Source organism: Caenorhabditis briggsae (genome assembly GCF_000004555.2).
Source record: "Caenorhabditis briggsae complete genome, chrIII, whole genome shotgun sequence".
NCBI classification, from domain to species: domain Eukaryota; kingdom Metazoa; phylum Nematoda; class Chromadorea; order Rhabditida; family Rhabditidae; genus Caenorhabditis; species Caenorhabditis briggsae.
Window position 1 is genome coordinate 2,607,551 of NC_013490.2, and position 26,875 is coordinate 2,634,425.

The 26,875-nt window shown below is 38.8% G+C and overlaps 3 protein-coding genes across 3 annotated transcripts in view; all 3 read left to right on the top strand.

Moving 5' to 3' along the window:
- Positions 1–1,125: 1,125 nt before the first annotated feature.
- CBG20127 lies at positions 1,126–16,449 on the top strand (the record flags this gene model as incomplete). The annotated part of the gene is made up of 8 exons (XM_045243487.1): positions 1,126–1,173; positions 1,221–1,291; positions 1,782–2,076; positions 2,861–2,986; positions 12,943–13,033; positions 13,633–14,018; positions 15,010–15,120; positions 16,336–16,449. The coding sequence occupies 8 exons, from the start codon at positions 1,126–1,128 to the stop codon at positions 16,447–16,449; spliced, it is 1,242 nt and encodes a 413-aa protein (XP_045096961.1).
- Positions 16,450–18,133: 1,684 nt separating this feature from the next.
- CBG20129 lies at positions 18,134–18,960 on the top strand (the record flags this gene model as incomplete). Its single annotated transcript, XM_002640992.2, has 2 exons — positions 18,134–18,307; positions 18,775–18,960. 2 exons carry the CDS (start codon positions 18,134–18,136, stop codon positions 18,958–18,960), a joined length of 360 nt encoding a protein of 119 aa, XP_002641038.2.
- A 1,420-nt stretch (positions 18,961–20,380) lies between these two features.
- Cbr-pqn-80 overlaps positions 20,381–26,875 on the top strand; it is a gene marked incomplete at both ends in the record, with an annotated part of 18,261 nt that continues 11,766 nt past the window's right edge. The window contains 8 exons of the mRNA XM_045243488.1: positions 20,381–20,524; positions 20,622–20,702; positions 20,918–21,025; positions 22,008–22,517; positions 23,606–23,959; positions 25,118–25,362; positions 25,837–25,903; positions 26,190–26,332. Coding sequence (XP_045096962.1) covers positions 20,381–20,524; positions 20,622–20,702; positions 20,918–21,025; positions 22,008–22,517; positions 23,606–23,959; positions 25,118–25,362; positions 25,837–25,903; positions 26,190–26,332 — 1,652 coding nt within the window. The remainder of the gene's footprint in view (positions 20,525–20,621; positions 20,703–20,917; positions 21,026–22,007; positions 22,518–23,605; positions 23,960–25,117; positions 25,363–25,836; positions 25,904–26,189; positions 26,333–26,875) is intronic.

A 26,875-nucleotide genomic window follows, 5' to 3' on the forward strand; every position in this document is an offset into this window, starting at 1 on the left:
TGTGTAGAAGAAGCAAGCAAGGGGAATAGGAGGGGACAGAGACCCCTCGTTTTCTCTCTCCTTCTCTTGCCAGATATCGACTTGTGGCGCGCGTCTCTCGATTCACCACACTCTCTCGCCTCAACGCAATTCTCTAGCCCCTCTCGCCGCTCTCCACGCCGGCGCACGCTATCTCGTCGGGGTCCCGCTCTGCGTCTCTCACCTAGTGCATGCTATTTCGCCGCCCTTCGAAAACACTCACCCACCAGCCGGCCACGTCGCAGCAAACACAAATAGACACGCGACGCCGCCGCGCCGCATCGGGCTCGCGAGTGCCTTTGAGTGCGGCGCGGCTGGTGCGTCGCGTGTCCTTGTGATTTTTCGAAGGGATGGATAGAATCGAGGGGTTTTTGACCCAAAATTGACCAATTTGTAACAAAACTTTTTGAATTTTTTGCTTAAATTTGTTTCTAAGACCTTCTAAAACCTATATTTGACTGCTTTCATACAAAATATTCGCAAAATTTTGAAAATTTTGGGCTATTTTGGAAGTCATTCTAAAATTGATCACTTTTTCGGAAAATACGGATTTTTTTGCTTAAATTTGTTTTTTAACCTCTCTAGTTCCTATATATCACTGATTTCTGGCGAAATTTCCGGAAAATTCTCGAAATTTTGACCTAAAAACCATTTTTTTCAAGTTTTCAGCGATTTTTTGTCCTAAGCTCTTTTTTTCGTTCAAAAGCAGTCAAATTTCTAGCTTAAAAATTGCGAAAAACCCAAAAAAATTGGTTTTCAAGATTTTCACCAATTTTTAGCAAAATTTCAGCTCCCAACTCCCATTTTTGAATTTTCAAAACCAAATTTCTAGGTTAAAAATCCCAAAAATGTCGTAAAAATCCCGAAAATCGGTAAAAAAAGTTTTCTTTGTCCAGAAAGCAATAAACCCCCGAGATTTATGATTCCTTATGATTTATGACGAAATGTGTTTTTTTCCATTTATCATGTGAATCTCCTAGCTATGAGTCATCATATACTAAATTTTTGATGCTAAAAATAGGAATATTTCGAAATTTTACCTTTTTTTCTCTAAAAAATCTTTTTATCCTTTTAAATTCTGCATTTTTTCAATTTTTAGACCTCAAAATGGACGACGACAATCATCATCGCATCGAGGAGAATGAGATAGAGGAGGTTTTGAACGAAAATTTGCGGAAAAATGCTGAAAATTCTGATTTCAGATCATCGAAGACGACGATGCCGAGATGAAGTACGCTAGTGATGATGATGAGGATCAGCAGAGCACTTCAAAGTGAGTTTTTTGTTGATTTCTAGGCTAAAAATCGCAAATGTTGACGACTTAAAAATAGTCAATTTTGGCTTGAAAATTGTCAATTTTGACTCAAAAATAGTTAATTTTGACTTAAAAATTATCAATTTTAACTCAAAAATGATCAATATTGGGTCGAAAAGAATTAATTTTAGCTCGAAAATGTTCAATTTTAACTCAAAAATGATCAATATTAGGTCGAAAATAATGAATTTTAACCTAAAAATGGTCAATTTTTGGCTTAAAAATGATTAATCTTGGCTTGAAAATTGTCAATTTTGGCTTAAAAATGAGGCATTTTGAGCTAAAAATGTCATTTTTACTTTAAAATGACGAATTTTGGCTTAACAAGAACGAATTTTAACCCAAAAATAGTCAATTTTGCCTCAAAGATAATTAATTTTGACTTAAAAATGATGAATTTTGACTTAAAAATGGTCAATTTTGGCTCAAAATACCCCAATTTTTGCAGCGCCGACGTTCCAGCCGAGATCATCGATGACTCTCTGATGTCTCTCCAGGCTCACGCTCAAGACTGTTTTACTGTAGCCTTAGCTTCAAATCGCTGGCTAGCCACTGGCGGCGAGGACGACGTTGCCTATCTTTTCGACCAGAATGTCTCGGAAAATGAGCCAATTTTGAAAATCGAGCACAAGGATTCGGTGACTCAAGTCATGTTCAATTCCAACGAGACACTGTTGGCTACCGGCGATTTGAGTGGGAAAATTATGATTTCAGAGGTGGCGACGAAGAAGATTCGCGCTGAGGTTCGTGGCTTTCTACCGTGCGGCGTTAAAAAACGAAAAGCAACGAGATGAAAGATGGAAAATGAGCTAAAAATCGAGATTTTTTGCTCCAAAATAAGCCAGAAACTATAATTTTTGACCTAGAAAAATCTGGCTAAAAAATTGGGGGAATGACTGAAAATCGGTCGTTCTAGCACAGAAAAATGCTAAAATCTGACTGGAAATTCGAATTTCCCGCATTTTTTCAGTCGTAATTCTATTTTTGTGCGTTTTGTCGTCAAATTCGATGTTTTAAGCTTGTGAAACATGAAATCCAACAACTAAATGCACGAAAGTTCAAATTTCTGTGCATTTTGTCGTCAAATTTGATGCTTCCGCTGAAACAGACATCGAAATAGACGACAAATTACACAGAAATTCGAAATTTCCGGTTTTTCAGTCGAAAATTTGAATTTCGTGCAATTTGTCGTCAAATTCGGTGTTCATGTCGTTAAGACAGCGAAATTGACGACAAAATGCACAGGGATTCAAAACTTCCGGTTTTTCAGTCGAAAATTCGAACTTCTGTGCATTTTATCGTCAAATGTGATGTTTCAGCGGAAACAGACATCAAATCCTACGACAAAATGCACAGAAATTCGAAATTTCCGTTTTTTCGGGCGAAAATTTGAATTTTGTGCGTTTTGTCGTCAAATTTGACGTTTCAGCTGAAACAGACATCAAATCCTACGACAAAATGCACAGAAATTCAAAATTACGCCTCAAAACGCTCTAAAATCAGATTTTCTAGCTAAAAAAATTGCAGATTGACGAGTGCAACGACCTGGAATGGATGCGTTGGCACCAAACGGCCGACATTCTATTCGCCGGCGACAAAGACGGAATCCTATGGATGTGGCTGATTGGAAATAAAGGAATCGCGCAGTCCAAGGTGAGAAAATGCGATTTTTGGGCTTAAAAATGCCTAAAATTCATGAAAAATGACTGAAAATTTGGACTTTTGAGCTCGAATTGGCTTAAACCTCTAAAAATCATAAAAATTGGCCGTCTTTGAAGGTATAAACAAGCAGAAAGCGACCTGTTATATTTACCTCGCAAAAAGGCCAAAAAAGGTCAGCACAGCACATGTGATTTATTTATTACACTGTATAAACAATGCAAAAAAGAGGAGTGCGGCATCAAAAAAGGGTCAAAAATGAGGGATTTTTGGCTGGAATCGTCTGAAAAAGATCTACAATGGCCTAAATAGACCTTGAAATAGCTTAAAATGAGTCTAAAGTGGTCGAAAATGCACTGAAAATGACTTGAAACGGCCTAAAAATGAGCCAATATAGCTTAAAAATGGCCTTAACCAAGCCTAAAATCAGCTCTTAAGCTTAAAATAGCGATTTTCACACCAAAAAATTGAAAAAAAGTAATAAAACGCGTACAAACAGACGGTCCCTCAGCCGTCCCCCCAAACATCTGCCTCTCCTGCTGCCCTTATTGCTCATTCTCTCCTTCTCTCTCTCTGCTGGTGACCCCTAGAGAACATCTGGTCATATAGGACACGTCATCGCCGTCTAGAGAAGGGGATTAGGGGATGGAATTGCATTCAAAATGAATGGTTTCGAGTGGGAAATGGGTCCTTTTGAGATCAAAATTTGGTCCGACAGTGGGAAATAGGCCGAAATTCGGCTCCAAATCACTCAAACATGGACAAAATTTGCATGCCAAAAAGCGTTTTCATAGCACGAAAATTGGATTTTTGAGGTGTGGAAATGACCTGGAAACCCCCAAAAATTTGTCATTTCCACCCGAAAAATGCGGTTTTTGTGAAGAAAAACGACATATTTTTTGTTGTATAGTGGTTGTGTTGTGATTATTTCAATCTTAAAATGCTGAAATTTGGATTTTCTGACCTTAAAATCGTGAAATTTGTCATTTTCAGGCTATTTTAGCTCGGTGAAACGCCAATGTGAATTTCGAGCCTTGAAATCCCTAAATTTCGCCTCCTGGCGCCCTAATTTAGGCCTGGAAGTTCTTAAATTCCGGATTCTAAACTCCAAAAATATCATTTTCAGGTCATTTGAGCTGCCTGGACCCTTTAGAATCTGAATTTTTAGTCCAAAAGTGTTGAAATTCGGCGCTGGAAGCAAATTTGAAGCCTGGGAATGCTGAAAATCAGGATTTTGGACCTTAATTCAGGCCTGGATACCCCAAAATTCGAGATTCGGGACCCTAAAAGTCACATTTACAGGATATTTTAGCTCTCTGGAACCCCTAACTTCTAGATTTTGGGTCTTGAAATCCTCTGGAAACGCTGAAATTCGTGATTCTGGACCCGTTTTGGCCATTTTAGCTCCCTAAAACCCCAAAAGTTCCAATTTTAGGCCTCGCAAAGGCTCCCAGACCCCCCAGGATGCTGTCCGGGAGCCCGAATCGCCCCATCACTCTCCCATTCCATTTTTTGGTCTTTTCAAACAAAAAAGTCATAAAAACACTGCAGAGAAATCCCCCCTCCCCTCTTGTAAAAAGTCTCTCGGTTCTCCGGCCGACCGCTCTTTTTTTGCGTCCGCGACGCTTCTCTCGTCCCTCCACCATCCACACACTCTCTAACCGATTTTTCGTGTTCTCTGGGTCCATTTCTCTCGCTCTAAGAGCCTTTTCGCCTCTCGTTCTCTCTGGCCACTCTCTTCAATTCGCCTACCCTCTCACCGAGTGGTCACTTGTCTCTGCGGGTCACCACTGACGTTATTTCCACCCAACCGTCGTCGTCTCTGCCGTCTTTGTTCGCGCGCAGCTGTCGTGTTCTCTGAGGCGTCAGAAAGAAGATGAAGATGAAATAGTGTGAATTTGGAAGAGACGCAGAGAACGACGGGGAGGGAGAATTGACAGGCCGAATTGTATGTGTGTATGACTGACGAGGGAGGGAAGAGAAAGAAGTGGGGGACCTTGGCAGTTTTTGGATTCAAAACTTGGAGAGGGAATTTGGAGGGAACTGGAAGGTTCCAGAGATTCGAAATAGGTTTAGGTGGGTCTGGAAGGTTCCAGAAGGTTCGAGAGGATTTTAGGGGGTTCTAGGAGGTGTGATAGCGTTCTAGACGGTTCCAGGAGGTTCCATAAGCTTCTAGATGATTCCAGGAGCTCCAGACGTCTTCTGAAGGGTCTAAAAGGTTCCCTAGGCGTCTAGATGGTTCCAGAAGATTCCAGAGAGGTCTATAAGGCTCTAGATGATTTAGGTGGGTTTGCAAGGTTCCATAGGCGTCTAGATGCTTCCAGTATGTTCCAGAGGTTCTAGTAGGTGTGAGAGACTTCTAGAAGCTTCCAAAATGTTCTAGAAGGTTTGTAATAGTTCTAGATGGGTTTGGAAGGTTCCAGAAGCTTCTTGATAACTTCTGTAAGTCCCGAATGTTCCCGATGTCTTCTGAAGTTTCTAACAGGTTCTAGGCACATCTAGAAGGTTCCATGGGCTGTGAGAGGCTTGCTTCTAGAAGGTTTCAGACCACTCAAAAGAGAGTTACGTCTCCAGGCCGCCCAGAAAGATTCCAAAGCTATTAGAAGGTTCTAAGAGAACCCATGAAAGCCTTCTAGAAGTTTTCAGAAGATTCTAGATGACTTCCGTATGTTCCAGTAGGTTCCAGACGCTTTCTGAAGGTTCTAAAAGCTTCTAAGTTGATTCAGAACGTCATCCAGATCTATTAAAAAGGCCTATGGCGCTTCCCAGGCTGTTCTAGAAGGCTCCGCCATCTCGAAATTGCTCATCTCCGGCGGCTCAAACGCCGAAGAAAATAATATATTTCGCAATTTCCGCCTGAATGCTCTTTTTTTAATAACGTCTTCTTCTTCTTCGCTCAACTTCACTTTTTCCTCTATTGCTCAGCTTTTTTTCGAAAATTGCTATTTTCGTTTTTGCAGTTTGACGAAGACGATGAAGACGATGAAGAAGACTCAAATGGTGCTCCCCATACACACACACGCGCCGCTATGAATAAAACATTAGTTTGCTGACAAGTGTTGGTTGGTGTGCCGAAATACACACACAAAAAAGTGTCTGATGGCAGGGGAGCGAAAAAAGTGGCCTGAAATGTCAATTTTTGTGTCTCTTTGAATCGGAAATTTGGTGGTAAAAAGAGATTTGTCTCTCTGTTTAAAAGACCACTACCACTACCACTAGTACTACTATCTCTCAGCCCAGGCCACCTGCTGTTGAGAGGAGAGAGAGAGGAAAACGCTCCGAAATGATGACCGGTTACAAGGGAGAGAGGGAGATAAGCCTGGCCTCTAGGCGAGGGATGAGGATCTTCTGTGGGTAATTAGCGTGACAAGCAGGATGGACGGACACGGGGAGGCATCATTTAGCTGTCAGGTTCAAAGAGAGATGTCAAATGCATCCGAGGAAGGCTCCGGGATTCTGAATCCGGGAAGTCTCAGGGCTTTTGTTGTGGATTCTGGAGGATTCTAGGAGGGTCTGAAAGATTCTGGAAGATTCCGGAGGATTCTGGAGGATTCTGGAAGGTTCTGGATGATTCTGGAAGGTTCTGGAAGATTCTGCAGAGCTTCTGGCGGATTCTGGAGGGTCCTGGAGGACTCTGAAGGCATATAGATGATTCTGCAAAATTCAGAACCTTTGAGAAGGATTCTGGAGGATTCTAGGAGGGCCTGAAAGATTCTGGAAGATTCCGGAGGATTCTGGAGGATTCTGGAAGGTTCTGGATGATTCTGGAAGGTTCTGGAAGATTCTGCAGAGCTTTTGGCGGATTCTGGAGGGTTCTGGAGGACTCTGAAGGCCTATAGAAGATTCTGCAGGATTCAGAACCTTTGAGAAGGTTTCTGGAGGATTCTAGGAGGGTCTGTAAGATTCTGCAAGGTTCTTTCGGATCCAAAATAGTGGATTTTGAATCGAATAGGACCCCTTAACTCCATTTCAATGACTCCTGGATGATCCAAGCTGGATTTCTGTAGTCTGGAACTTGAAGGCTGTCAAAAAACACTGCTCAACCGTCCGTTCTGATGTGCTGAGCTACCCAGAAGATTCGACTGAATCCTACCTATCCGAGAAGTACCGTAACCGAAAAGCCCGGTTTTCGACAGACTTGGGATCTCCTTACTCCTTCCTGGATTACTGTGGCCGGGGATTAGAATTTTCGACTTTCTCTCGATTTTTTCAACGATTTGGAATCTTGGATTACTGTAGTCTAAATTCCTCCAGGATTACTGTAGTGGATTACTGTTTTTTCGCAAATTTCAAACAAAAAAAAACGGGATCCATTTCCCCAAACCAACCTGTCGTAGTGTTTAGAGAACTCTCTCTCTCTCTCTCTAAAATATTTGTGGTAAAGGTGTGTAAGCTTGAAAGTAAACCACCCAACCTGCCGCTCTCATCTTCCCAATCCTAGTCCCTTCCCGTCCGTCGTCCGTCTCCCCCAGGCCTCGTCCCCGATGAAAGTAAATTTGCTTTTGGGAGAGAGAGAGAGAGAGAGAAAGAGAGAGAGAGAAAAGGACACAGACACACAAGAAGAAGAAGAAAAAGAACATTTTTTGATGGTGTGGGAATCGGAATCGCTGGCGGCGAGGAGATTTTATAGGTTTGCACTTTCTCTATTTCAAAAAAGCAAGTGTTGACTGGTTTTTTTTGTTCTCTCTGAAGAACGGTGGCATTGACACGTGGCAATTGTCTAAGGGGGTCGACGCCTTCAAGGCCTTCTTCAAAAAATCTCTCCGAGGAATCTAGAAGACGAAAACCTTGAAATTCTCTCACCAAGGTTACTAAATTGGGCGACGACGGTGATGACGATGATGAGGAGAATTCAAGTGGAAGACGAAAGGAATTTTTGGGTTTTTTTCACGGAATTTGAGGCCTATTGAGGAGGAAGGAGAGGTTCTAGAGGATTGTGGATGGTTCTAGAAAGCTCTGGAAGGATCTGGAGGCGTCTGGAAGGTTTCTAGATAGTTCTAGATGAATCTGGATGATTCCAGATGGATCTGTAGGCGTCTGGATGCTTCTAGATGATGCTGACAGAATCTGGAAGGATCTGGATGTGCCTACATCGTTCTGAATAGTTCTAGAAGGCGCTTTCGATGCGTTTTTGAGCTCCTAGAGGCTTCTAGATGTTTCTTGATAATTCTGGATGCTTCTTTGAGATGATTCTAGATGGTCTTAGAAGCTTCTGGAATTTTCGGAACGGTTCTAGAAGATCATATGAATCAGTGGTCCTGAAAAGATTCTGTAGATCATGCCACATCTCTAGATTGCTCGTCCTGGACAAGTCAGCGCGTCCCTATGGGCTTCTGAAGACTCTAAAACAGCTCTGGAGGCTCGGAAGGGACGTTGAAGCTCGCTCTTTGAGAAAATTCTAGCTATTTCCACCTGGAAATCTAGCTCTGAAGCCTAGAAATCGACGATTCTTGACTTTTAGCGAGTTTCTAGCTATTTTCACCTGGAAATCTAGCTGTGAAGCTTCTAAACGACATCTGTAACTTGAAGTCGGCAAGTTCTGATGTCCGGAGCATCTACTGCGAATTCTGGCGGTTTCTAGCCATTTCCAGCTGCTCATGGTGCCTAGAATCCACGAAATCAAAGATCCTTGATCTGAAAAGCGTCACAAGACCCCACGGGAAGGGAAAATTCCAGAAAAAAGCAGCAAATTTCGCAATGTGTATTGTTTATTGACCTGGTGCTGCCGCCTCGTTGGCTGTGACTCTCTCTTCTTCAAACAACAGAGGTCTTATGATGATGATGATAACGGTGTGAGGTAAAGAGAGAAAGAGTAGTTTTCTGGTTGTTGTGTTCTTTCCGCTTTGTGATCATCACCATTCTCTTCTCGCAGACGACCAGAAACAAATTGCGTAACTTGTAAACGTTTCTTGTTTCGGACGAGAAAAAAGTTCCAATTTCCAGTTGAATCATGATAACAACACAGACGACACGCTCCTCTAACTGACTGACTTGACCCCCTCTTCTAAGAAAGGGGCGGAGCTTTGGGCAGGTGTCCCTATGAAGAAGAGGGGAGGGGTCCGATTAGAGAGAAAGAGAGGAGAAGATGAAGATGAATCGAAGTGAAAGGACAATAGACCTCATTGTGTATCCCAACAAGGAGCTCTAGGAGATTGATGGATGAGAAAAGAAAATGCTGAAAATTGCTCAAAATGATGACTTTTTGAGCCTGAAAAACTGCTAAAAATGGTTCAAAATGGCTGAAAATCGGCTCTGAATGGCGGAAAATTTTGAATCATTCGGATGCACTGGAATAGCTTAAAATGATCTGAAATCACAGGAAATCGGCTCTAAAAAAAGGTTCAAAATGCTCTGAAATTGCTGAGAATAGCCTAGAAAAGCTGAAAAATCTTGATTTTTTTTTGCCAATCAGAAAGCACTATTTTCAGGATGATTTCGGCTCTAAAATGGCTAAATTGCTGTGGAAATCTGCCAGGAAATAACCGGAAATGCTCTGAAAATGCTGAAAATATCGACTCTGAAAAACTGAAAAATTTGAGATCTGCCTTCCTTCAGAAATCGCCTATTTTCCGGCTGATTAAATTGGCTGAAAATTGCCTGAAAATGCAGAGAAAGTACTTGAAAAATCTCGATTTTCACCTCAGAAATCGCTATCTTCAGGCTCTAAAATGGCTGAAAATGCTCTGAAAAAGCTGAGGATCGACTGAAATGGCTGGAATTTCAGCCCCGAAATTATTGGTTTTTTTTTGTCTGAAACGACGGCTCTCTGGAAATTTGCACGAATCACTTTCAGCCGGCAGCACCGATATATTTTTGGCTGAAAATAACGGCTGAAAATAGGGGCCTGAAAACCTTATTTTTAGACTAGACTAGGCGGGGGGAGGAAGACAAACAAAGGAGCCTGAAAATGATGAAAACAATTACAAAAATATTGGTTTTCTGGAATTTGCAGTCTGGAAAAGTCTCAGGGAATTTTGAAAGGAAACGGGATTCAATCTGAAAATGAAAGAAAACAAAGAATTGGCTGAAAAAAAAATGGCTGAAAATGAAGGGAATTCGGCATTTCGGGCATGTTTCGAATCCAAAATCACCAAAAAACAGCGTTTTTGACCTGAAATGGGCAATTTTTGACCTGAGAAACGCTGAAAATTGGTCTTTGGATCTGAAACTGACTGGAATTGGCTAACAAACTGCTGAATTGAATACAAATTTCAGTGAAATTCGATTTCGAAACTCTTGAAAAGGGCCCGAAAATTGCGTTTTCTGGACCTAAATGACCCTAAAATCGGCAATTTTTAGTGTGAAAATCGCTGAAAATTACTATTTGACTGAAATTCAGCACTCACTTTTCTCAAATTCCACCGATTTTGACCGGAGTTCGATTTGGAAATCAGCGAAAATCAGCTGGAAATTCCTGAAAATGTCCCGAAAATCGACAATTTTTGACCTGAAAAACGCTAAAAATCAATATTTTGCTGAAATTCGAAATTCACATTTTTTTTTCTTATCAAATTCCATCAATTTTGATACCTCCTGAAGAAGATCTTTGAAAGCTCTACATTCTCTAATTTCTCTGCGTCTCTCTCTCTCTCTCTCTCTCTCTCTTTCTGATATTAAAAAATTTCTGAAATATCAGACATCCTGACGCGAGCTGGCTTGTTTATCACCATTCATTTCTCTGCGTCTCTTCACTCGGCACACTCTCTCCTCCTCCCTATCTCTCAGCCAGTGGCGTTGCTATGGAATTTTCAATTTCAAGACATGATTTCAGCTGCTCTAGACTCCGCCCATTTTCTCTCTCTCTCTCTCTCTCTCTCTCTCTCTCTCTCTGTGTGCTCAAATCCAGAGAGAGAGAGAGAGTGAGAGAGCAAAAAGAGAAGGCGAAGAAGCCGTAAACAAGTCGACGCAAATTGAATTGAAAAGCAGAAGAGGGAGAAGAAAGGGGAGAGAAGGGAATGTGCTAAGAATAGAGAACGAAAGGGGGATCTAATCCACACGCATGACCGAAGAGAGAGGGGGCGCAGAAGGCTTCCGGCGGGGGATGAGAGAAGGGACCAACGGACTAGAACTTTGAGATTCGCACTGAAAACGGGAGTGTAAGGGCTGAAAATAGCTCATTTTGAGCGTTGAAGTGACTGAAAAATGGCTAAAAACGGAGAAAAAATGACTGAAAATTGACTGAAATCGATCAAGATTTGGTCCAAAAAGAACCAGTTTGAGTGGCAAAGCAACTGGACTAGAACTTTGAAATTCGCACTGAAAACGGGAGGAAAAAGCGCTGAAAATAGCTCAGGAACGACTTGTTTTGCATGCGAAAGTGACCAAAAAAAGGCTCAAAACGCCTGAAAAAATCACCCACAGATTAGGCCAAAATCGCTCAAAATGAACTGAAAATGAGCCTGAAAATCATCCTCGAATATGGCTCAAATTGAGGTATAAAGCTACTCAAAAATGCTGCTTTTCAAATTTTATAAATGACTGATTTTGAGTAAAATGTCCTGAATTTTGGAAATTGCCCAAAATTTGTAAATTTTGGCTGAAAAGTCATCTGGAATAGCTCAGAAATTGCTGAAAACCACTTAAAATGGCTTAGAACAAACTGAATGAAATCTATCTAGATTTGATCAAGATTTGCTCGAAAACAAGCCATTTGTGATGAGAAACGATCCAAAATTGCTCGAAATCTCAAGTTTTGGCTCTAAAATCATCCGGAAAAGGGCTGAAAATAGCTCATTTTGAGCGTCAAAATAACTGACAAATAGCTCGAAATTCAGAAAAATCGCTGAAAACCACTGAAAATGGCTGAAAATTCACTGAAATCGGCACATTTTGAGTGGCAAAGCAACTGAAAAGTGCTCAAAGTAAGCCCCAAAATCGCTTCAAATCTCTTAAAATGAACTGAAATCGATCTAGATTTGGTTGAAAATGACCCAAAACTGGTTAGGTTTGGCTGGAAAGTCATCCGGAACAGCTTAAAATTGGCTGAAAACGACGATTCACTCTTCATTCATCTCGAACCGCCGCACTTCCTTCCTCTTCCTCTTCATTCCCATTCATTTCTTCTTCTTCTTCATAAATAGAGTCCTTTGTGAGAGACACAACCTCCTCATTGAATACTAATTATATATATATAGAAAGGACCCCCATTAGAGTGGGGGGCCCTCATAAAAAATGAGAAGCACCATCTGCTTTGGGGGGAGGTGCTGCTGAGCAATAGAAGCCAAAAAATGGGCGAAAATCGTTCCCAAAGGGGTGAGATTTGGCGAAAAAATGAGCTAAAATAGTCGGGAAAGTGCTGAAAATGGCTGAAAATCGGTTCTAAATAGCTGGAAATAGAAGTTATGGTTGTCTAAGATGTCTTAAAATGGTCTTAAAATGGCTGTAAAGCGCGCCAACGACACGCCAGCCAAGAAGATTGCGAGCTGGACCATTTAGAAGGGGTGGAGGATCTATGGCATCTGCTAAACGCGCCAACGGCACGCCAACCGAGAATATTGAATCCTGGGCTATCCAGAAGGCGTGACACACGAATTCGACTGGAAGTGGGCTGAAAGTCAGCCAGCCCAAAATTGGCTGAAATTGACTGAAAATGATCGGAATTGAGCTGAAAATAGGCTGAAAATGACTGAAATTGAGCATTTAATGAACTAAAATGAGCTGAAAATGGCTGAAAACGATTGAATAGTGACTAGACGTTCTACACAAAGCGGCTGAAAATGTCTGAAAAAACTCGTCGGAAAGTACACTGAAAAGAGTTAGCATTGATTGAAAATAGTCTTAATTTGGCTGAAAATGACCGTAATTTGGTATAAAACAGCTTAAAGCAGTCCAGAATGAGAACGAAAGATTTAGTGCGAAATTGGCCGAAAAATGCCTAAAAATATCTGAAAATAGAGGTTTTTAGCTAAAAATTTCTGAAAATCTGAAAATCCAAATTTTCATGTTTGCAGGTCTACTCTGGAAATGGAGCCTCCTGCACAGTTGGATGTCTCATGCCGGACGGAAAACGCATTCTTTGTGGCTATTCCGATGGAATCGTTCGTGAGTTTTTGGCTGAAAATCGCTGAAAATGTGCCATTTTTGCTGGAAAAAAAGCTCTCAATTTCGAGGATTTTAATATAGAAAATCGTGGCCGCAAATCGCTGAAAAAAATGCTAATTTTTTGAAGATTTTAAGCCCGAAAATTCTGGCTTTTTCTCGAGATTTTCTATACGATTTTTAGATAAAAATACACTTTTTCGAGATAGAAAAAATGTCTAATCTCTTGAAAAACCCATGGATTGTCGATTCTGAATCTTTTAATCCTGGACTTCTAGTCTTTCCTGCTTGATTGACGCAAATTCCCGAGATTAAAAGGATTTCAGATGAATTGAGGGGGATTTTTGGAGCCAAAAAAAGGGATTTATAGGAGTTAATCCATGAAATTTGGAGAAAAAATGCTCTAGAAACTTCTGGAATTTCGGGGGGTTTCTGTCGTCAAATTTAGGATTTTCGCGGCGTGCAATTTTCAAGAATTCAGGTTCAAAAACCCGCAGAAAATTGAGTTTTTGAATCGAATTTTCAATTTTTGGGGGTCTGAAATTATGAAAAATCAAGGAATTCGAAAAATCTGAAATTCTAGAACTCTTCCTCTCTTCCAGGCATGTGGCTGCTCCGCGAAGAAACCAGCACCCACCTCTATTTCCACTCTCCAATCACCGCAATCGATCATCACGTCTCCCAAACGGTAGCCATCATTGGAACACAATCAGGAACTGTGAACGTAGTGAATACGGCGTCTCCGGACAATGTCCTCAAGAAGATCTCACTTCTTCCACCGCCCGGAGTCAAATCAACGACGATCACAGCTGCGGGAACGGCTAAAGAAGAGGAAGAAATGGAAGAAGACGTGGCGAATTGTGTGGAGAGTTTGGCGATGGCACCGTCGCATCCATGGTTCGCAGTTGGGAGGAACGATGGATCCATGTGTATCTATGAAATGGACTCGAATGCGCCTAGAAGCATTTTCCAGTCCAATCAAATGATGGTAAGAGACGGATTCTGGGGCTTTTACCCGTCTAACGTCTTCTGGAGCTGATAGAATTCTTTAGAAGTGTTTGAGTTATAGTCAAATTTTGAGCTTTTGAAGACGAAAAACGACCGATTTTTAGGCCAAAAACTGCCTCTGACGTCATCTGACACCGTCCAGCGGATTCTGAGGATTTGGAAAAGCTAGCTTACTCATTCTGTACCTCTTTTCACGGCATCTGAAGTCTAGAATCTTGTTGATCAGCTTCTGAAATATCCAGAAGACGTCTAGAGGGTTCCGGAGGATTAAGTTGACTTCTAGAGACTTCTGGACGATTCAGACCACATCTAGAGGCTTCTGAAGTTATCAGATGACGTCTAGATTCTTCTGGGCTCTTTCGATGCTTTCCAGTAGCTTCTGAACCATCTAGATTTCCGTTCAGACGATTTTAGAGCCTTCAGAAGACGTTGCCAAGATTTTTGAAGCTTCTGAATCTCTTCAAGAACCTTTCAAAGCTTTTCAATTGACTTCTTATGTCATCGGAAGGACCCTAGAGATTCTAGAAAGCGCCATTTTGAATGTAACTGACGCTCTGAACTGGGTTCTGGACCACCTAGACGATTCGTGTAGACTTCAAAATCTTCCCTAGTGATGTATGTAACGTCGTCTAGCGAGTTCTGAAGCGTTTTCAGGCAAAACAGGTCAAATTTTAAGATTTGAAGTCGATTTTCAACTTTTAAATGAGCAATTTCCAGTTAGATTTGGCTCTTCAGACCTTTTGAGCTTCTCATTTAAGCCTAAGCCATTAAGCCATCATCATCATTATAATATTTTGCCATTATCTCTTTACCCTTTAGAATAATAATACATACCTAAATGGCTCTTTGTGTATTCCGTAACCTCTCCCTCCATTATTCCCATTAAATGTCGTTCGATTTGACAGAGACACAGAGAACAATAAAGAGACGAAGGGGAAGCCCAATTAACTCTCTATGTTCCTAATTTGCAGGCAATCGTAAAAGTGATCTGGTCGATGGAGGGCAATGCGCCGTACGTCACAACTGGCTCGATTGATGGCACAGTGAGAGTGTTCGATGCCCGAGATAGTTCGCTGGTTAAGGTGAGAGATTTGGGGGGTGGATGAAAATGAGCTGAAAATAGTTCGAGAAACAGGCAAAAAATGTCCTAAAATTGGCTGAAAATAGCCCAAATTTGTCTGAAAATTACCTAAAAATTACTGAAATAATTCAAAAAAATATTGGCTGAAAATGGCTTTAAATTTGATTGAAAATGGTGAAAGTCGGCTGAAAATAGGCCCAGAATCGGCTGAAAATAGGCTAAATTCGGCTGAAAATGGTCTAAAAGTGACTGAAATTAACCCTAAACTCGACTGAAAACAAACCAAAATCGGCGAAAAATGACCGAAAAATGTCTGAAAATGGCCCAATGTTGGCTGGAAAAAAGGTCTGAATAAATTATTTTAAACTGGCACGAAAAAACCCCTAAATTTTACTGAAAATTGCCTAAAATAGACTGAAATTGAGCTGAAAAAGTCCCAAAAATCGGCTGAAAATAACCATAAATTGAATGGCTTAAAGTTGTCTGAGAATGACCCAAGTTTTACTGGAATTGGTCCAAATTTAGCTAAAAACTAGACAAAAATCGTCTGAAAATGGCTGACAATTACTGAGGAAATTGAGCCGGAAAATACCTAAAAATGACTGAAAATAGTTCGAAAAACCGGCAAAAATGACCTAAAAGTGACTGAAATGATTCAAAAAAAAGTTTGGCTGAAAATAGCCTTTAAATTTGATTGAAAATAGTGAAAGTCGACTAAAAATAGGCCTAGAATCGGCTGAAAATGACCCAAAAATGGCTGAAAACGACCAAAAAATGTTGCCTTTAAAAAAACATGGAATTCCATATTTTTGAGCTCGAATTGCAGTTTTGAAACATGCTCCATTTGATCTGAAAATCGTTGAAAATGGCTCATTTTTAGCATGGAATTTGCTGAACATGTTAATTTTAAACATTTCGAAACTAAGAAATCGCTCGTTACGTTTTGTCAGAAATCGACTGAAAATGCCACGAAAATTCGCTGAAATTTTCGAAAACCAAAAATTTATGAAATAGGATTACTGTAGTTGGAGGTACAACTTACTGAAATTGCTCAGTTTCAGCCTATATTGGACCCAAATCACTGCCCATTTTGCTCATAATTTCTCATTTTTGAATTTTGAAAATCTTTAAATATTGAAAATTTCTCATTTTGGGCTAATTTTGAACATAAATCACCCCTATTTTTCACCCGAAAACTCGAAATTTCCATTTCCAGGAACTCCACAACGGCGGCGACGAAGTGCTCGACGTGCTGGTCATTCAATCGAACCCCCATCGAATTATGACGGCTGGAAGTGGAGGCGTTGTTCGAGTCTTTGATTTAAATTAAATTTTGCGCTATTTATACCTCCTTTTCCCGGTTTCTTAGAGTCCCAATTGGTTTTGTAGTTTGTTGTTTCGGATCCGGAAGTATTGCTCATTTTAAGGCTGTTTTTTTTTTGCCAAAATTGAGCGTTTTTAGAGCCAGAAACGCTGAAAATTGGCTGAAAATCGACAATTTTCTGGTCATTTTTCCACTAAATTTTGGTTTTTTTTGCTTCAAAATCCTCAAAATTCGACCATTTTGCGACTTTCAAGGTGTAAAAAAAATCGATTTCAGTCGATTTTTCATGCTAAAATGTCGTTTTTTTGGCTTAAAAATACGAATAATATTAACGGAAATTTCTGTCATTTTTTAGGCAAAAAATTTGAATTTTTGAGAAAAAGCAGAACTTCTGAATATCTAAAAAACATAAAATTTTGAAAAACAAATTCGAAATTCCTCAAAAAAAAGCAGAAATTGAAACAGAAAACAAACTTTTCTAAAATTTCTAGAAACTAAAAAAAACTGGAATTTCATTTTTCGACTGAAATCTGTGGTTTTTTGGGCTTCGACGAGCGCCGAAATTGGTCAAAAATGAGCTTAAAATGATTCTTAAATACTTCTTTTCCTAGTTTTTGTCTCTGTTTTTGAAATTTCCATTTTTCTCTATTTTTCTCCTCTTTTTGGCCTGTTTTTCGCTTCTTTTTTTTTCTTGTTTTTTGTTATCAGTTATCACTTCTTTTTCCCCCTTTTTTCCCCATGTTTTTTTGTTATGCTAATCGCTGTCGTTTTTTGTTGTTCTTTTTCATTTTTTCTTACATTTTTCCATTTCTCTCTGTTCATCTGCTTTTTTTTTCTAGAAAAAAAATCTGTGTTTTTACGGCTGAAAATCTTCTATTTTCTAGAAAAAAACTGAAATTTCTGAATTTTTGGAATTTCTGGGTTTTTGAATTTCCTAGAATTTCTGAATTTCCGAATTTTTGATTTTCTAAATTTCCTAGAATTTCCGAATTCCTAAATTTCTGAATTTTCAGCCAAATTTCGTCCGATTTTCTTTAAAAAACGATTTTGAGAAAAAGTGAAAATTTAGGTTTTTAATAAAAAATTGTTGTACTTGAATTTTTCCCTTTTTTTCGAATTTTTTGTGTGTCATCTATGTGAATCCGACAAGAGTACGGTGTGATTACCTTCATTTTTTTTTGGGTGTTATCGATTTTTTAAAGGTGGGGGGACAGGAGATTTTTCGTAGTTTTTTTGTAGCTAGAGTATGCATTCTACTGTCACGGTGTACAACGCTTAATGTCACTCTGCGTACAGCTGTCGTCCTCGACTTTATGTATGCAATCGGGCGTGCGCTTTCTCTTTGCCCGCGTGGCTCAGTCGGTAGCGGCGCCGCACCCTCAATCATCGCCCTCACAAGTTCAACTCCTCGAGGGGCATCTTTGAACGGAATTTCGAGAAAATTATCTTTTTTTCATGTCCCCCCACCTTTAAGGAAAAAAATTTGAATTTTTGAGAAAAAACTTAAAGTTTTGAGAAAAAATTAGAAATTCCTAAAAAAAAGCAAAAACTTTTAAAAAATGAAATATTTTCATTTTTTCAGAAATTCGAAATTTTAGAAAATTTTTGGGAAAAAATCTGAAAATATCAAAAATTAATTTTCAGAAAATTGCTCCTTTTTTGGCCTAAAAATTCTGGTATTTCAGAAAACATGGAAAAACCGAATTATCAGCTCTACCGTAATACAACGCTCGGCGAGGCACTTCAGAAGACGTTAGACGACTTCGTGAGCGAGCAGTTGATTCCGGAGAATTTGTCGAAAAAAGTGATGGACTCATTCGATAAATCGATCAATCGAATTCTCCCAATTAAGGCGAGAAATAAGGTGAAAATTGGCATACAATTTGAAACATTTTGGCCTAAAAATTGATATTTTTGGTATTTTTTCGAGAAAAATCCAAGAATTTTAGGTTTAAAAACAATTTTCAATGAAAAAAAACATCATTTTTACGTTAAAAATCGTTTTTTTCAGCTCTAAAACGCTAAAAATGCGCTGAAAATACCCTAAAAATTATCGAAAATTCAAAAGTCCGCATTTTTGCGTCATGGTGTCAGGGTAAGGTGTATTGCGGACCCGGGCACCGAACCTTACGACACTTGGTTTTTAATTCTTTTTTGGGCATTTTCTGGTGATTTTTTAGGGTTTTTTTTTTGCAAAGCAAGTTATTAATAGATTGAAATTTTATTAAAATTGAAATTTTTATAAAATTTTAGGCTGGAAAATGCCAAAAATTCTCTAAAAAATTGATTTTTGAAGAAAATTTTTTTCCAACATTTAAAATTTTTTTTCAGGTGAATTTCCGTGCTGATAAACTTCGTGCCTATCGTTATTGTGATAACGTTTGGACGTTCATAGTGGAACAAGTCGATTTAAAGGAGGCCATTGAGCCGAACGCGCCGGTGAATCGTCTGAAGATTGTCGCCTGTGATGGACAGACGAAAGGACAGCTTGCCGGTGCTGGATCATCGCATGCTTAGAGAGATTTGGCGAGAAATTTAAATATTTCGAAGTTTTTGAATTTTCGAAAAATTCCGATTTTGAGCCAAAAAAAATTGTTTTTTGACAAATTTTTTTTTGAAAAATCAGATTTTAGGTCATTGATGATGATTTAATTGCGACATTTTTGAATTTCCCATCAAATTTTGGTCCGAAATTTGAATTTTTTGAAAAAAAATTTTTCGAAAAATTTCAAAAATTTTTTTTTCAATTTTTTCAGAATTTTATATATTTTTTGTATATCTTACCTCTCATAATAACCTCGTTTTTCCGATTTTTCTAAAAGTGATTCTCGATAATTCTGTGATATATTTTTCCTATTTTTCTGTGTTATTTTTTTTTGAAATCAGTGATAATTAGCCCCCAAGTGATATTTTTTGGAAATTTTGGTGATATATTTTTTAATTTACTGTGATATGAATAAATAAATATTTTTTTTTACTTTTTTGGATTTTAAGGTTTTCAGGAAATTTAAGAAAAATTTTCAAAAAATTCGAAATTTGAGATTTTTCGATTTTTTTTTCAAAAAATTGTACATTTTATGGCTTTTTTATCGATTTCAGACACTTTTCTAGCTTTTTGAATTTGCGAAATTTCTGAAAAAATGGAAAAATTCGAATTTTCAAATTTTTCGAATTTTGTCGAATTCTTTGGGAATATTATGTGTTTCAGGTCTATTTTATTAATTTTCACACAGGTTTCCTGCTTGAAAATTCGCGAAATTTCAATTTTTCGTCAGAAAATTTGATATTTTCGAAAAAACAAAATTTTAGGTCATTTTTGAGCAAAATCTGGACAATTTCCAGCTTTTTATTAGATTTTAACGGATTTACTATTATTTTTTAGCCTCAAAATAAATTTTTTTGCTGTTTTTCTAGTTAAAAAAGCTGAAATTCTTCCAAAAAACTAGCTGAAAATCCATCACAAAATAGCTGTCTGCATTTCTGCGTCATGGTGTCAGAGCAGTGTGTGTTGCGTACCATGCGCCGAACCTTACGACACTTGATTTTTTGCATTTTTTGGTAGTTTTTTATGTCATTTTTCTTGGTTTTTCTTGCAAAAAAAGCGAAAAATTGCTCCAAATTCTAGAAAATTCTAAAGTTTCGATATTTTCAAAAACATATAAAATGAAGATTTCAAGGTTTAAGCCGGTTTTTTTCTAATAAAACTTAAAAAAAAATTTTTTTTCGTATTTTTTTTTCGTAAAAATTCGAAATCCTAGCCTTGTTTTAGGTTTTTTGCCAAGAATTTTCTCCTAAAACCCATCGAAACAGCAAACGCGCCCCAGCGAACACCCATTTTTGTCGGCGCTCAATGTTTATGGATTCCCGCTCGTTTTTCACCGAATTTTCGCGTTTTTTTCCAAAATTTCAGCCAAAAAATTGCGATTTTCAGCCGAAAATGGAGCCGATGGGTAGTGCGAAGAAGAAGAAAAAGGCGGAGAAGAGTCGAAAATCGGAAATAATCCAAATAAAACTTCAAATCGCAAAGCCGGGCAGCAAAAAGTACACTCATTTGGATTGGAATGAGATGTTAAGGGAAAATGTGAGACGATTTTATCGATTTAGGGCGAAAAATCTGAAAAAAAAAATGGATTTTTAAGCTTAAAAACTGGAAAAAACGATGTTTCCAATGTTTTCAGGGAAAACAACGAGACGAGGATGAGCTGCGACGATTCTACGATGAGGATACGTTGTTTATGGCGAAAAAGCTCAGCGAAACGGTTGGAAATTTTGAAAAATTCGAAAAAACGGCTAAATTTGACCTAAAAATCAATTTGGAACTTTCTGGTGAAATTCCGGGCTTCCAGGCTCAAATTTTGCTTTTCGAGCTTTTTTTTCGAGTTTAAAACGCCAATTTTGAGGTTTTAAAGCAAAAAATTCGGATTTTCCATTAAAAAAACTAGCCTAGAATCTGAAAAAATCGATTTTTCTGCAGAAATCAAAGTCCGGCAAGAAGATACGAGTGAATTTGGACGAAATTCAGCACATGAACCGGAATTGTGGCTATGATATGGACGATGATTTTATCGATGACACAGAAGCGGTGAGTAGCTGAAAATAGGCTAAAAATAGCGGAAAATCGGCTGAAAATGACGAAAAACTGGGCTAAAATTACCAAAAAATTGCTGAAAACGGCCTGAAATGACCTATAAATCCAAAATTCTTGGATTTTTTGCTCATTTTTCATCCATTTTCAGCTCAAAATCTGCCTGAAATTGGTCAAATATATAGGCTTAAAATAGGCTTGAACTAGCCCAAAATTGGCTTAAAATGGTCTCTAAAATCGTCGAATTCGATCCCAAAATTTTCCTGGAAACTGGCTGAAAAAATAGAAAAAAATAGCCGAATTTAGGCTAAAAATATCCGGAATTCTTGAATTTTCAGCCATTTTTAGCTTTAAAATACGCTGAAAATCGTTATTTTTAGCCTAAAATCGCCAGAAGACGAGCAAAAGTGATATATAGTCGAAATTTGGCGAAAAATGGCTCAAAATCTCTAAATTCGAGAGCCATTTTCAGCCAAAAAAAAAACACTCGAAAAACCTGAAATTTCCCAGAAAATGGGCTAAAAATAGTATTGAAATTTGGCAAAAAATCGCTTAAAATAGCTTTAAAAATCCATGTTTTTAAGTCATTTCCAGCTAATTTTCCGGAATTTGGCTTGGTATTTTCAGCCATTTTCAGCACCCGAAAATTCAGACAAAAAATCGAAATTTGGGCTCATTTTCAGCCATTTTCAGCCTAAATTCGCCAGAAATTGATCAAAATCCTTGGATTTTCAGCCATTTTCAGCTCCCATACCACCCCTCAAATCCAACTGAAATAGTGGAAATTTGGCTGAAAATTGACTGAAAATCGCCATTTCCAGTCGAAAAACCACGCTAAAAACGCTAATTTCAGTCATTTTCAGCCGAAAAATGCTATTTTCAGCCTAAATTCGCCAGAAATTGATCAAAAATCTTGGATTTTCAGCCATTTTCAGCCCCCAAAACGCCTCTAAATCCCCAAAAAATGACATGTTTGCAGGTCGATGACTCGGTATTTGCCTCAAAAAAGGGCGGATTCTATGCGGGACGTGGTGAGCTCAAGGCTCAAAATGACGTTGACGACGAGGACGATGAGGACGACGATGATGAGGAGGAGGAGGATTCAGATGACGGAGGAGCACAGATTCAAGAGAAAAAGCAGAAAAATCAGCAGAGGAAGCCACTAAAAGAGCAGCAGAAGAAGAAGAAGACGTCAGGCGAATCGGAATCGTCGTCGTCGGATTCAGATGCGGAACGTCCGAGACTCGCCGGTGGGCCGCCGACCATACGAATGGCCGGCGGACCGCCGAATGGAAAGAGACCAGCGCCGCCGGTGGTCCCTGGCGTCAGAGCTTCAGATGCTGCGGTGCCGACGATGAAGACTGCCACGTCATCAAGCTCATCAGACATTGTTTGTTTGGATGACGACGGAGAGCCACCAGCCAAGAAGAAGGCAACAGCTGCTACAGTAACCCTGAAGAAGGGCAGGATGGATGAGGATGAGCATACTGTACGCGTTTTGGAGCATGAGAAATTGATCTTTTTTCTATTATTTCTGAAAATCGCTGAAATTCGTCTTATCTTGAAAATCCTCTCTGAAAATGTGTTTTTGAAAATTTTCGAAATTTCAAAAAATCCCATTTTTCGAAAATTTTTTGAAAAATCTCTTTTTTTTTTGCTCTAAAAATCGCTGAAAATCGCAAATTTTTGCAAAATTTCAATTTTTCCAATTTGCTTTTTTGGTTATTATGAGAGGTAAGATATCCAATTTGCTTCATTTTTTGGTCTGTTTTCGACCATTTTGGATCATTCTAGACCGATTTCCACCGAATTTGGAGATTTTTTTGGCATTTCTTACTCTAGATTCGGCTCAAATTCACCGTTTTTAAGCCGATACAGACCCATTTATTGCGGGATTTTTTCCTGCTTTTTTTCGACCTCAAATTGGTCTGTTTTCTGGCTTTTTCTCCTGGGGGAAAATCGAATTTTCAGTCGATTTTGGCAGATTTTTAGCCCTCAAAATTTTGGCTATTTTTGGCGGCGTTTTTTGACCTAGATTTGGCTGAATTTGGCCATTTTCGGGTCATTTTCAGTCAGATTACTGTAGTTTCGAGATAAATTTCGGGCCAAAATTATTTTTCATTTTTCAGCCATTTTCTGCGATTTTATGCGATTTTAGACAAGTTTTAGTTGAATTTTGAGCATTTTCAGCCAATTTTTGTCAATTTTGGGTCATTTTTTTAGCATATTTTGGACTTTCTCTAGCCAATTTTTGAGCATTTTCAGACTTTTTTGCTAGTTTTTCATCATTTTTAAAGCATTTTTCGACAATTTTCAGCAATTTTCGACAAGTTCAAGCCATTTTTCGAGATTTTCAGACGTTTTTAGACTATTTTCAGTCGATTTTGGGCGATTTTCAGCCGATTCTTGCCTATTTTCAGTCATTTTTGACCTTTTTAAAATCATTTCGAGTCTTTTTCAGTCTATTTTAGGCGATTTTCCGTCTATTTTCAGTCAGTTTTAGCCATTTTTCGAGCATTTTCAGTCATTTTTTGAGCATTATCACTATCAGTTTGATTGATTTGTCATATGTTGCAGGCCACGACATCAACTTCAAATGGAATCCCAACCGTTCCGAAACTGTCTCCCCAGAAGACGACGACGTCATCTGAATCCCCAACGTCTTCTACATCTACCCAGAAGGCGCTGACAGCAGAAAAAGCGTCGAAACTGTTCGATCGTCTGAAATCACTGGGAAATCGATTCAAAGAATCGAAATCGACGAATTTCGACGATGAAACGATGGAAATCATCAGGAAGTACTACGATTTGATCAATAATTCGACTGGTGAGAGAGTCAATGTCGAACCACTGATCTATACGATTGCAACGAGTTTCGGAATCACTTCTGAGCAAGTTATGAAGCAGATCACGCACGCGATGCTCAAAAAAGTGGGTTTTCTTGGCTGAAAATCGGCTGAAATAGCCTTAAATTAGCTGAAAATCGAGTAAAAATGGCTCTAAAAATGTCGATTTTCAGCAAATTTTCGGCCATTTTCTGCGGAAAATCGACGAAAAATTCCCTAGAACTGCCCGAAAAAATGAATCCCCGTAATCTGTAGAAAATGGCCGGAAATGGCTGAAAACGATCAAAAACGGCTCAATTCAGGCTGAAAATGCATTAAATTAGCTGAAAATCGAGTGAAAATGGCTCTAAAAATGCTAATTTTCGACAGTTTTGACCATTCTTGGACCATTTTAAGCCTATTTTGACCCATTTTCAGTTAAAAAATGGTCGGAAAATGGGTAAAAATTTAAAAAAAAAATAGCTCAGATTAGGCTGAAAATGACCACAAATTGAGTTTTTTTTTGGCTGAAAGTCAATAAAAATAGCATTAAATTGGCTGAAAATCGAGTAAAATCGAGTAAAAATTTTGCAAAATTCGCTAAAAAGCGGTTTTCTAGGCTGAAAATCGAGTAAAAATGGCTCTAAAAATGTCGATTTCGGCAATTTCTCGGCGATTTTCAGCTAATTTTCGGTCATTTTCAGCGGAAAAATGACGAAAAATTCCCTAGAACTGCCCGAAAGTGGCTCAGACTGGGCTGAAAATGAACCAAAACTTGCTGAAAACGACTCGAAATGACTTCAAGTAGCCTAAAGTCATGGCTGAAAATGCTCAATAATTAACCTAAAAATGACCCCGTAATCTGCAGAAAATGTCCGGAAATGGCTGAAAACGATCAAAAACGGCGGCTCAATTCAGGCTGAAAATAGATCAAAATTGACCCGAAAATTGGCTGAAAATGCTCCAAAAGTGCTTAAAATAGGGTATAAACTGGTCAAAACTAGTCAAAACTAGTGCATAAATGACTGAAAGACCTCCTGCCTAGCGAAAAATTGGCTGAAAATGACTCGAAATCGGCTGAAAATGGCCTAAAATGGCCTAAAAACGGTCGAAAAATGACTTTTAATTGGGCAAAATTAACAAAAAAAATGGCTTAAATCGGGCTAAAAAGGCCGAACAATAGGCTTTTAGACGATTTTGAGTCTATTTTTTGCTATTTTCATCGAATTTTCACCGAATTTTCCAAGTATTTTCACATTTTCAGGAACCATCAACACCATCGAAAACTACAGTAACCGCAACTACAGTAACCCCAGCGCCACACGAACAAATCGATTGGAAATTGACGCCGAACGAGCTGCCGTCGATGAGTGAGATGGATTTACAAATGTTGACGACGATAGTCAAATCGTGGGTCGCCAAGAAGAAATTGACGACGGAACTGATGAAAAAATGGATCGACGAGGCGAATCGGCTGAAATTCAGTGCCGATCAGGCTAGATTGAAGTTGTAAGTGTGCTTTTTGAGCCCAAAAATGGCTGAAAATCCAAGAAATATGTCGCAGAAATCTGAAAATTCGAGTTTTTCAACCCTAAAAATGGCTAAAAATACGATAAAATCGATCTAAAAATCATCAGAAACAGGACACTTTTGCCATGAAAACAGCTGAAAATAACTGGAAAATCCGAAAATTCGAGGGTTTCGACCTCAAAAATGGCCAAAAATCTGGAAATTCGACGCTTCTTGACATCGAAAATAGCTAAAAATCTAAAAACTTGACCTAAAATTTGGTGAAATTGAGATTTTTCACCTCCAAAAATGGCGAAAAATTCGTTAAATTCGATGTTTTTTGACGCCAAAAATAGCTAAAATTCGCTAAAAATGACATTTTTAGCATGATGTGGCCTAACTTTTCGAATTTCGCTAGGCCACCATTTCTAGGCCATCCTTTTGACCCCAAAATTCAAATTCCCCATTTTTCAGCTACGAATTGGTACAATCCGCGCCAGATTTGGATAAGACAACGCAGCAGCAGGAGAATGGAAACGAGGTAGGGGTACTGTAGGATTACTGTAGTTGTGAGCTGAAAATTGAAGGTTTTTGGCTCAAAATTCCCATACTTAACGCATAAAAAATTAGCTCTCTTTTTTGGCTGAAAATCAATATTTTCAAAGGTGGATTACTGTAGTTTTGAGCTAACAGCCAAATTTCCTTGTTTTTAAGCTCGAAATTGGCATTTTTCGACGATTCTAGGCCATTTTCAGCTGATCTAGGTCATTTTCAGCGCCTTTTCAGCCCCATTTTCATTGATTTTAAGCCAATTTCTCGAATTTCAGATGCCGAAACACGAGCGGTCCCGAAAAGCGCGAATGTTCCTGCATCAATGGGTCTATCTATCTCGGAAATACGTTGAAATGATACTGCCGACTCTGAAGAAGGACCAACCGACGGACCAATTGGCACAGAAACAATGGCTGCTGTCAACGCGTTGAAAGATGCACTTAAAAAGCAAATTACGCTGTTTGAGAATAAGAAAGAGTGAGTTTTGGGACCAAAATGGCCCAAAATTGAAGATTTTCAAAAATTCAAAAATTTCAAATCTCCCGGAAACAGGTTAAAACTTGATCTCAACGTATCAAAAGTAGTATAACTCGATTCAGCTCGTTGAGAGCTTTGAAATGAGCCCAAACACGACTAGTCTAGCTCAACTTTGAGTTTTGACCCACCAGCCGCGACGCGACCGCAACATATATGCACAAAATTCAAAGTTGAGCTAGACCAGTCGTGTTTGGGCTCATTTTGAAACTCATGGCGAGTTGAGTAAAACTAAATGTGGTTGATTTCAAACTTTTGAAAAATGAGCGAAGTATGAGCTATTCAAATTTTCCAAAAAATTCTGAAATTGCTCATAACTCTCTTATTGTCCATAATTTTGTGTTAAAACTCATATATTCTTGCTCCACTCATTGAGCGCTTCGCTTCAAAATGAGCCCAAACACGACTACGCTAGCACAATTTTGAG